The sequence below is a fragment of the Oncorhynchus nerka genome, linkage group LG7 (assembly GCF_034236695.1).
Source record: "Oncorhynchus nerka isolate Pitt River linkage group LG7, Oner_Uvic_2.0, whole genome shotgun sequence".
Lineage (NCBI taxonomy): Eukaryota > Metazoa > Chordata > Actinopteri > Salmoniformes > Salmonidae > Oncorhynchus > Oncorhynchus nerka.
The window spans coordinates 42982573-42994977 of NC_088402.1; the positions used below are offsets into that span (position 1 = coordinate 42982573).

The 12405-nt window shown below is 41.9% G+C and overlaps 1 protein-coding gene across 4 annotated transcripts in view; it reads right to left on the reverse strand.

Annotated features, from left to right (window-relative positions):
* LOC115131716 (mediator of RNA polymerase II transcription subunit 30-like) overlaps positions 1–12405 on the reverse strand; it is a 93079-nt gene that overhangs the window by 42294 nt on the left and 38380 nt on the right. For 3 of the 4 annotated variants that reach the window (XM_029663654.2, XM_029663656.2, XM_065020527.1), the window contains one exon: positions 4618–9760. The exons of the other annotated variant lie outside the window; for it this stretch is intronic. In XM_029663654.2, the coding sequence (XP_029519514.1) occupies positions 9665–9760 (96 nt within the window). In that variant the 3' untranslated portion in view covers positions 4618–9664. Of the gene's footprint in view, positions 1–4617; positions 9761–12405 lie in introns of those variants that run through there. 4 annotated transcript variants of the gene reach the window in all.

Genomic DNA, 12405 nt, shown 5'->3' on the forward strand with positions numbered 1-12405 from the left:
CAAAACGTTTGTCTTGTCAGACCTTTCATAAAGAAGAAATACAAGAACATTTGATTTCAAAAACTCTACATTGAACTATTGGTAAAATATATTTGTCACAAACTAGCATTTTCTGTTTCCCCATTTTCAGTAACACTTAGGTGTGATTTGACCCTATTGGTCAGAATTATCCCACATGTTGAACACAATGCACGTGTGTGCTTTCTGCAGATGTACAGTTGAAGTCGGAAGTTTACATACACCTCAGCCAAATACATTTAAACTCCGTTTTAAACAATTCCTGACATTTAATCCTCGTAAAAATTCCCTATCTTAGGTCAGTTAGGATCACCAATTTATTTTAAGAATGTGAAAGGTCAGAATAATAGTAGAGCAAAGGATTTATTTCAGCTTTTTCTTTCATCCCATTCCCAGTGGGTCAGAAGTTTACATACACTCAATTAGTATTTGGTAGTATTCCCTTTAAATTGTTTAACTTGGGTTTTTCGGATAGCCTTCCACAAGCTTCCCACAATAAGTTGGGTGAATTTTGGCCCATTCCCCCTGACAGAGCTGGTGTACCTGAGTCAGGTTTGTAGGCCTCCTTGCTCGCACACGCCTTTTCAGTTCTGAGGTCAGCGCTTTGTGATGGCCAGTCCAATACCTTGACTTTGTTGTCCTTTAGCCATTTTGCCACAACTTTGGAAGTATGCTTGGGGTCATTGTCCATTTGGAAGACCCATTTGCGACCAAGCTTTACCTTCCTGACTGATGTCTTGAGATGTTACTTCAATATATCCACATAATTTTCTCTCCTCGTGATGCCATCTATTTTGTGAAGTGCATCAGTCCCTCCTGAAGCAAAGCACCCCCACAACATGATGCTGCCACCCCCTTGCTTCATGGTTGGGATGGCGTTTTTTCGGCTTGCAAGCATCCCCTTTTTCCTCCAAACATAACGAGTCATTATGGCCAAACAATTCTATATTTGTTTCATCAGACCAGAGGACATTTCTCCAAAAAGTACAATCTTTGTCCCCATGTGCAGTTCAAACCGTAGTTGGGCTTTTTTATGGCAGTTTTGGAGCAGTAGCTTCTTCCTTGCTGAGCGGCCTTTCAGGTTATGTTGATATAGGACTCGTTTTACTGTGGATATAGATACTTTTGTACCTGTTTCCTCCATCTTCACAAGGTCCTTTTGCTGTTGTTCTGGGATTGATTTCCACTTCTCGCACCAAAGTGCGTTGATCTCTAGGAGACAAGACGCGTCTCCTTCCTGAGCGGTATGAAGGCTGCGTAGTCCCATGGTGTTTATACTTGCATACTATTATTGTTTGTACAGATGAACGTGGTACCTTCAGGCGTTTGGAAATTGCTCCAAAGGATGAACCAGACTTGTGGAGGTCTACAATTTATTTTCTGAGGTCTTGGCTGATTTCTTTTGATTTTCCCATGATGTCAAGCAAAGAGGCACGGAGTTTGAAGGTAGGCCTTGAAATACATTCACAGGTACACCTCCAATTGACTCAAATGATGTCAATTAGCCTATCAGATGCTTCTAAAGCCATGACATCATTTTATGGAATTGTCCAAGCTATTTAAAGGCAGTCAACTTGGTGTATGTAAACTCCATGTCCTCTCTTCTCTGGATGATGGCTGTTGCATGATGCTCTCTCTCTCTCGTCGGATGGAGGGGATGGTATGGCAGACTCCACCTCCTGAATCCTCTTCATCAGAGAAATATTCACAAATCTGGATCAATAGCATTGTCCTGTCTCTGAAACCTCTTCTATTTCACTGTCACAGTCCAAAGTTTGTGATGAGGCTTCAATGACTGAAAATCTTTTGGAGCTCATATGTATGACTGTCTGTGTCGGCGATCTGCTGCTCTCGCACTGAGAAGGAGAAGCTTGGGGAAACTCCTTTCCACCCGAAACATAATTCTAAAAGTGCAACCAGAACCAGTCAAAACAGAACACATCAAAGACCCCTCGTTTATTTTGGACCTGTGCAAATATCTATACACATGAAAGCCTCTGGGTCAAAATGACCCACAACAGCATGTTTGTATACAACATCTACACACATTCCACAACATATTAGCGTGTCCACATTTTGAAGTTAGGTTCATGACCCTAAATGAGGAAAAGTAATTTTCATGGAGGAGAGGTTAACTAGTATTTTAGACAACACAAATGTGGAAATGGGTCAAATTGACCTACAACATAATAGGAGGGTTAATTTTTGCCTATATGTTCTTTTTTTGTTTCCATGGAATAAAACCTTCCCGTTTTGCTTTTAAAATCTTCATCTATAGAGCAACTGCAACCATTATAGAAATCCATTTGTGTTACCATGTCAGTTAATTCATAATCACCATGGAGACAAGATTATACCAATCTAGAATTGGATTTGCTGTGAGCATTTCGATGGCAGCTGGGTCTCTTAGACAGATCGAGGGTTTTCGTTTGTTGCTACAGTGTATTTTAGATTCACCGTGTTTTTTTTGTCACTGTCCACATCTGCATACTCATTGGTAGTTTGGGGAAAACTGGCAATTCTCTTGACTGTCATATCTGGTACAAATGTAAAACAACTCTCATTTAAACATGTCCTTCCATAAAACCATAGGATACCAGACATTCTATGGTTTATCAATGCATGGCATCTGTATCAGTGTGGTTGGATGTGCAGGATGGTTCTGTCTGTGATTTGTTTTTGTTTTTCAATCAAATTTAGGATTTTGAGCTCATGGTAACAAACTGCCATTTGAACTGTCAGTCAGAAGAGGAGCGCCATACAGGGCTCTCGTTCAACTGGACGTACACTGGAGATTTAGCACCGCTTTCATTCATTCTGGACCACTCTTCTGTCGGATATTAAACTGTGGTGATGGCCGACAACGCACCTGCATGACCACTTCTATGGAATTATTTATCAGTACTTGGCTGTATCAGACAGACAAGATATATATATTTTTTAACAACTTAATTTGCTCCCAGCTGTCCTGATGCCTTCCTCCTGCCTACCTTGTAATTAACAAATGACTTTTATAGAGGTAAATGAAATAGAAACATGCCAATTTTTGTAAGAATGATTTATAATAAAAAAGAAACATTTGATCATTGATGCGTGACTGTTTATTGCTTTGAAAGAATGTCTAGCCTACTGCTAAGCATAGTAATGTAGAGTTACATTACAGAATGGACAAGGCACATTTTTGGGGGTTTAAAACCCTTCTAGGTCTAAGCCCTTGGATTGCAATATCTACTAAGCTAACATGGAATTGTTTTAAGATTGTCGTATCATTTTATGACCAATGTAGGTATAAAAAGCCTAGCCCTCACCCTCCGATCCAACAGGTCCCAGACGTGCTCAATGGGATTGAGATCCGGGCTCTTCGCTGGCCATGGCAGAACACTGACATTCCTGTCTTGCAGGAAATCACGCACAGAACGAGCAGTATGGCTGGTGGCATTGTCATGCTGGAGGGTCATGTCAGGATGAGCCTGCAGGAAGGGTACCACTTGAGGGAGGACGATGTCTTCCCTGTAATGCGCAGCGTTGAGATTGCCTGCAATGACAACAAGCTCAGTCCGATGATGCTGTGACACACCGCCCCAGACCATGATGGACCCTCCAAATCGATTCCGCTCCAGAGTACAGGCCTCGGTGTAACGCTCATTCCTTCGACGATAAAAGCGAATCTGACCATCACCCCTGGTGAGACAAAACCGAGACTCGTCAGTGAAGAGCATTTTTTGCCAGTCCTGTCTGGTCCAGCGACGGTGGGTTTGTGCCCATAGGTGACGTTGTTGCTGGTGATGTCTGGTGAGAACCTGCCTTACAACAGGCTGACAAGCCCTCAGTCCAGCTTCTCTCAGCCTATTGCAGACAGTCTGAGCACTGATGGAGGTATTGTGCGTTCCTGGTGAAACTTGGGCAGTTGTTGTTGCCATCCTGTACCTGTCCCGCAGGTATGATGTTCGGATGTACCGATCCTGTGCAGGTGTTGTTACACGTGGTCTGCCACTGCGAGGACGATCAGCTGTCCGTTCTGTCTCCCTGTAGCGCTGTCTTGGGCGTCTCACATTACAGACATTGCAATTTATTACCCTGGCCACATCTTCATGCCTCCTTGATTAAGGTATGTTCACGCAGATGAGCAGGGGGACCCTGGGCATCTTTCTTTTGGTGTTTTTCAGAGTCAGTAGAAAGGCCTCTTTAGTGTCCTAAGTTTTCATAATTGTAACCTTAATTGCCTAAGCTGTTAGTGTCTTAACGACCGTTCCACAGGTGCATGTTCATTCATTGTTTATGGTTCATTGAACAAGCATTGGAAACGGTGTTTGGATTTTTGCAAATTATCGTTGAAAGACAGGGTCCTGAAAAAGGGACGTTTCATTTTTTGATCATGTCACCAGAATAAAATCCTTGATATTTATTGCAAAGGTGCATCAAGCTTATCACCTTGCAGTTTCATCACCCTGTGAAATTAATTATTTGATCTGTATTCTAATAAACAGCATGCTTTCCCGGACGAGTCGTAGTGGGAGGACTACACATCTCATCGCGTGACTCCAAGTTACTTCGACATGATGGGTTATTATATCAATATTTGCGCACAAGCAATTCCACTGACATTTCTAGCATAATTTATTTTACCGACACAAAAAGATCCCACATTAGGGTATTTTGTCGACATTTGGAATGGAATATAACATTTAATAACAACTTAACTCAATTCAGTGTAACATTGATACTATTGCACAATTCTAATTTGTACATAGGTCACAAATAAAGCTATCCCCAGTAAAATTGGTGCCCACCTCCTGCACTGCTCACACTTAATCCAGTCCCCACCGGTGACTGAAAAAAGGGGGAGAGATGCCAATTGAAAAGCTCTCTCTTAAAAACATAGCAAGCTATGTGACATAAAATGCAGTGTAAAATACATAAAAGGGTATAAAGTAACATTAAATGTAACGCTATCAGTCACTAGTGTAAACATTTCTATCTGCAAATAAGTTACGTTATCTTTTTAATGTATTTTACCTCAGACAATCTGGTAGTAAGGTTGCTAGCTAGCACTCCTAGCACCTTATGCTGACTAGCATTTACTGATAGCGCTAGTTTATGCTAGCTAGCAACTTACTAACTGGGCTAGTCATTGTCTAAATGACAGGTAGAAACGCATTCATAACCATAAAGGGGAAACTAGCCCCCAGGGGCCAGCTACCCCCTTTACTAAATAAAAATTACCTACATTTCTCTCTAAACAAGTGGATTATTTATCATAAGGCTTTCCTACTTGTGTATCTCATTTTTTTTTTAAAAGCTTTATTGGAATATATCTACAACATTTTGAAAATAGCAAAAAAATTACATTTACCACAATCATTTTGAAATATCTCAAAGTTTTGATGACACAGAGGACATTTTTGTTGAGCAAGAGCAGTGACAACAAGGAAAATAATTTGGTGACATCTTGTGATCTTAATGTGAATTACAGGGGGGGTTACCCCCTTGTACCGTACTTTTACAAGCATAAAAAGTTTGGCTGGAAACCTGGTTTGTGAAAATAAATCATGATCCACTATCCAGCGATTGATTCTTATTCTGTGGAAGGAGCGTCTTTGCTTTCCACCCTATTCTGCTTCCCAAATGACACCATATCCCCTACATAATGCAGTGCTTTTGACCGGAGACCCATGCGCTCTGGTCAAAAGTAGTGCACTATATAGGGAACAGTGTGAAATTTGGGATGGAGTTGCATACTATGTCTAACATTTGCCTGAGGACAATAACCTCATAACACAACTTGGATATGATCCCAACCATCTTCTTAATTATTTATCGTAATCTTATCTGAAGATAATATTGATATTAATATGAGACCTGATAGCCTGCGGCTTCCCTTTCTGTTTCTCTGTCGGCCACAGTCCATCTTTCCGCCTATAGCCGGCCGTATGCTAAAAAAAAAAAAAGAAGCTTGCTGGCAAAACTCTTGGCAGCGGAGAGAGAAATGTGCGGTTTTGCCATGGGTTTGATAGAACATTTTGTAGTTTAAAAGCAATTTTCCTGCAATTCTACATATTTTGCCATGGCTTATGCCATTTTAAAGACATCTGAGAGAGTGACTAAAAAAATCTATGGGGGCCCGCTGGAGGTCTGGGCCCCTGGGCACGTCCCCTACATACCTGGTTCGTAATTCAGCCATAATTACTACAAGGTTTAGATCTGGCTAGACTAACTTACCTAGCAACCTAAAACATTTTAGCCAACATGGGCTTACTGACTGATTATAAGAAGACTACTTGGGAGTAACAAGCTACCTACGCTACATTCCTGACTGGTAGTTATTTAATGCTCTGGTGTTCACATATTTAAAGCTATTCAGTCAAATGTTGAAAGTTAATAGATTAGAAATGTAATTAGTTAAGAATGTTCGGTAAGGTTGGAAAACAAAAGTAATCTTGATTTGAACTGGCAACCAAGCGGGTCGCAACACGCATGTAATGCCTCCAACCTATTTTTAACCACCTACTTTCATCCAACCAATCACATTAGTTCTGCTCTAGGCGGAGCTTCCCTCAAAACATGATTGAGGCCGATGTGATGCTAATGATTTGTCGAGACTGATGGTTTGTTTACGTAGCAGGTTAGGAGAATGAGGGGTTGGATTTAATCTCTATTGCGGGAGATCTGTGTTATAGCGTTCACAGGGAGTGCATTCACAGTAAATGCTGCATATGTCGACCTAATTGGATATTACCTTTACATTGTAACGCAGATCTTCCACGATACAGATTGAATACAATCTGAATACAATTCGGGAATGTATTCAGACCCCTTGACTTTCTCCACAATTTTATGTTACAGCCTTATTCTAAAATTTATTGAATAAAACATTTTCCTCATCAATCTACACACAATACCCATAATGACAAAACAAAAACACTTGAAATTGAGCTCAGGTGTATCCTGTTTCCATGGATCATCCTTGAGATGTTTCTACAACGTAATTGGAGTCCACCTGCGGTAAATTAAATTGATTGGACATGATTTGGAAAGGCACACACCTGTCTATACAAGGTCCCACAGTTGTCAGAGCAAAATCCAAGCCATGAGGTTGAAGGAATTGTCCGTAGAGCTCTAAGACAAGATTGTGTCGAGGCACAGACATGCGGAAGGGTACCAAAAAAATGTATTTAGAATTGAAGGTCCTCAAGAACACAGTGGCATCAATCACTCATGAATGTTAGAAGTTTGGAACCACCAAGACTTGTCCTAGAGCTGGCCGCCTGGCCAAACTGAGCAACTGGAGGAGAAGGGCCTTGGTAAGGGAGGTGACCAAGAACCCGATGGTCACCCTGACAGAGTTCCAGAGTTCCACTGAGGAGATGGGAGAACAACCATCTCTGCAGCACTCCACCAATCAGGCCTTTATTGTAGGTGGAAGCCACAGCTCAGTAAAAGGCACATGACAGCATGCTTTGAGTTTGCCACGAAGTCTGAAAGTCCTTTAGGTGCCATGACAAACAAGATTCTCTGGTCTGATGAAACTAAGATTGAACTCTTTGGCCTAAATGCCAAGCGTCACGTCTGGAGGAAACCAGGCACCACTCATCACTTGGCCAAGACCATCCATACGGTGAAGCTTGGTGGTGGCAGTATCATGCTGTGGGATGTTTTTCAGAGGCAGGGACTGAGAGACTAGTCAGGATCGAGGGAAAGATGAACGGAGCAAAGTACAGAGATCCTTGATGAAAACCTGCTCCATAGCGCTCAGGACCTCAGACTGGGGCGAATGTTCACAAGGACAATGACCCTAAGCACACAGCCAAGACAACATAGGGGTGGCTTCGGTAAAAGTCAATGTCCTTGAGTGGCCCAGCCAGAGCCCGGACTTGAACCCGATCCAACATATCTGACCTGAAAATAGCTGTGCAGTGACGCTCCCCATCCAACCTGACAGAGCTTGAGAGGATCTGCAGAAAGGTGCTTCAACAAAGTACTGAGTAAAGGGTCTGAATGTTATTTTTTTCTTTGTAATATTGCTAAAATTTCGAAACCTGTTTTTGCTTTGTCATTATGGGGTATTGTGTGTAGATTTATGGGAAAAACATTTTAATCAATTTTAGAATAAGGTTGTAACAAAATGTGGAACAAGTGAAGGGGTCTCAATACGTTCCGAATGCACTGTACGTAAAGAAACCCTCTGTTCCGACAAATCATCAGTATAATAACACCAGGATTCAATCAAAGGGTCAGGGGGCCCCAGTGGCCGCGGGGCTCTACTAAGTTGTTTATGTCGCTTATTGGCTGGGCACTGTTTCTGGCTGTAATTCTTTTTTTTTTTTTTTACTTTTAAAGCCTGGGGACAATCCAAAAAGACCACAAAGAGACCTGATCTGACGGTCCTCGTGAGCAGTGAGAACACAGATCTAAAAATAGAACAGAAAGAAACAGTGGCCTAAATCACAGCAGGATTTATAGCGCCATAGAATTACAAAAGTTAACGAGACATTGTGATGATCATAAAAAGTCCAGTAAAAATAATGCAAACCTCAATCTGGCAGTGATTTCATTTGAAACTTATTTTCAACAATGTGCCCAAGTATTTTTTTTACATGTCTGTGCTCTCCTTCACAAATGTTGCCTCTGTTATTTTAGCTAAAATGGTTAAGGAATGTATAAAAACATCTTGAGGGAAATAGAACATCAAAACCCCTTTAAATGGGTAATCTGAGTATTTGTCATATTTTGGGATAGAGATTAAATATATAAAATGTTGTACGATTGACTACATATTGTCCTGCATTTATACCTAGTGCCTACAATAAATCAACAGTTGATTTGAATTCTACTGAAAGCCATGACTATAGTCTTTCAAACCACAACTCTGAAAGTCCTCAACCATATTGTAGGCGATAACTACACTCACCGGCCAGTGTATTAGGTACAACCTCCCGTTCACACACATGGATCGCTCCTAAAGAGAGTGAGTCACGTGGCTTGCTGTATAAAGCATGCAGAGGGGCATCGAGGCATTCGATTACTGTGCGATTGAATGTTAGAATGGGCAAAAGGAGTGACCTAATCAACTTTGAGCATGGTATGATCGTCGGTGCCAGGCACGCCGGATCCAGTATCTTAGAAACGGCCGCTCTCCTGGGATTTTCACAAATGACCGTGTCTAGGGTTTACCGAGAACGGTGCGACAAATAAAAAAAACATCCAGTCCTGTGGGCGAAAACAGCTCGTTGATGAGAGAGGTCGAAGGAGAATGGCAAGACTCATGCAAGTTAACAAGTGGGCCACAAACAAATAAAGGCGCGGGAATGGCATCTCAGGACACACAACTCGTTGGTCCTTGTCATGGATGGGGCTATTGCAGCAGATGACCAGTCTGATCCCAGTACTAAATGGGTGTGCCTAATAAATTGGCCGGTTAGTGTATATCAGCATTTCCCCATTGCATGACTTGTCTTCATTCTTCTTTGCTTTCTTCCCCCTCTTCTTCTCTCCCAACTCGTCTTGTGGGAAAGAGTAGTATATTGTGAAAGCCTGTATTTCTTAAGTGCCACCTTAGAGGGACCCTGTCACTTATCCAGTTAATAGCCATATCTTCCAGTCGGTGGAGTGTGTGTATGCACGCCCTCTGTGTCGCCGTGTTTGGCATTCAATTCCTAACAGCCAGCATGGAGTTTATCTCCCAGATGAGGTTTCGGAGCTGGTCCATTATCTGCTTCAGCTGTTGGTTCTTCTGTTTGAGCTTCTGTAATAAAGCACATGAAATCACATTGTCAGAGTCGATCAAACAAGCCGTAGCCACAAGTATTTACACAGTGGTGGTTGGTTGATAAGATGCCTTTGAAAAGCTTTGGAAGGGGCATTAGGTTCAAGAGCCTCAACTGAAAGAACATACGGTCGTTTTTCATGGGAGGATTTTCTTTTTGTTTTTCAACTAGGAGAGCTGATTGGCTGACATGATCAATCCCTGCAGTAGTTTAATCTCTAAACTAACACATCTGGCCCTAACTCACAGGTATAGTACACAACCCAACAGGGCAAAGGCAATCACTCAGACAGTTGACTGAAGATTACCTTTGAATACACAAGTCCAATCTTAGTCAACAGCTGCGGTTTACTCAAGTGCCTTATTGCTGAGGTTTAGGCACAAACAAATAATGGCAGAGCCTAAGCTGCTCCAAAAGCACACCTGCCAACAGTGTCCTTATAGGACTTAAGTCAGGCCCTAGCACCAGCGTTGGAGAAGTCTACCTAGCCATAGTAGTCTGACTAGCTATCAGAAGATAGCATGGGGAGAGATACACTCAGGAGCTACTGTTTCTGCAGTTCAGTGCCAATACAGTGCTGTGAAAAAGTATTGCCCCTCTGTGATTTTTTGCATATTTTTGTATTTTAAGTTATGCAACACCCAATTCCCCTGTGTGAAAAAGTAATTGCCCCCTTACACTAAATAACTGGTTGTGCCACCTTTAGCGGCAATGACTGCAACCAAATGCTTCCTGTCATTGTAAATCAGTCTCTCACGTCGCTGTGGAGGAATTTGGGCCCACTCTTGCATGCAGAACTGCTTTACCTCAGCGACATTTGTGGGTTTTGAAGCAGGAACTGCTCGTTTCAAGTCTTGCCACAACATCTCAATTGGGATTAGGTCTGGACTTTGACTAGGCCATTCCAAAACTTAAAATGTCTTGCTTTTTAACCATTTTCATTTAGACTTGATTGTATGTTTTGGATCATTGTCTTTCTGCATGACCCAACTGCGCTTTAGCTCACAGACGGATGGTCTGACATTCTCCTGTAGAATTCTCTGATGCAGAACAGAATTAACATGGATGATCATCAAGACTCTTGGAAGAATGTTCTATGGACAGATGAGTCAAAAGTATAACTTTTTGGATAACATGGGTCCCATTTATGCCTGTTGAAAAACAAAAAAACAGCATTTCACAGTAAGAACCTCATTCCAACGGTCAAGCATGGTGGTGTGATGATATGGGGATGCTTTACTGCCACAGGAACTGGACGAATTGCCTTAATAGAAGGAACAATAAATTCTGATCTGTATTGGAGTATGTCAGGGAATCCGACTGTGAGCTGAAACTGAAGCGCAGCTGGGTCATGATCCAAAACATACAATCAAAGTCTAAATGAAAATGGTTAAAAAGCAACAAGTTTTGGAATGGCTTAGTCAAAGTCCAGACCTAATCTCAATTGAAATGTTGTGGCAGGACTCAAAACGAGCAGTTCATGATTCAAAACCCACAAATGTCACTGAGTTAAAGCAGTTCTGCATGCAAGAGTGGGCCAAAATTCCTCCACAGCGATGTGAGAGACTGATTTACAACTACAGGAAGCATTTGGTGGCAGTCATTGGAGCTAAAAGATGGCACAACCAGTAATTGAGTGCAAGTGGGCAATTACTTACGTTATTTATTTAATTAACAAAGTTATGTAACTTTTTGTTATTGATAAACTCAGGTTCTCTTTATTTAATATTAGGTTTTGGTTGAAGATCGGATAACATTCAGTATCAAACATAAGCAAAAATAGAGAAAATCAGAAAGAGGGCAATACTTTTTCACGGCCCTGTATATTAAGATGAAATCCATTTTGCGCTCTCTAATGCTCCTTTAGCCGTGACTAATTACCAGCCATTTTTTTTGCGAGCGCAGATAACACCTTCAGCAATCGATTTCACACAGCCCCTCTTAATATAAACTATTTATCTGATTGTCCTTGGAAGATATTCCGGAGTGGAACATTTGGAACAGTTCCAGTGCGTCTCTAGAGGGTTCTTCTCTCTCTTTTGCCACCAGCCTTTCACTATGAGTCACTGGGAGGGAGGAGTGTGTACTGTACCATATGGGATGTACCTCATTAACCCCACCAGTGACTAAATAAAAGCTGTTCTTTATCCTCTATGAGTTGAGAGATTTATCAGTAAATCTTTGGAATTTCAGTTCAGTCATGAGACTCACACAGCAAGTCTTCCGTTGGGAGAAAAACGGAAGACAGTGGAATATGTTTTTAACACTCATATTTCAGAGCTGCAGGTCTACGAACGATCCCACTGCTGATGGAAAGTGATGGTTCTGACTGGTTGGTCAAGTCTGAGAGAGAACAGCCATGCCTTCCGCTCCTCTGACAGCCGAGCCTGCCTTCCACCACAGGGTCCAACTCCCTCCCTCACTTCAGGGATCCTGGGGATGCGCTCTCTCATTTCCTTGCCTGCCACTCAAGACCGTTTTCATCCACATTCATTCCTTTTGACATTGTGTAGGCCGCAGCAGGGTGGCTGGTCAACAAATCATGAAAGTAAACACAGAATTGCGTTTTCAGCTGCCGTCTGTAGAGGCCTTCCACAGACAATAGGCCTACCTGAGCTAGCAT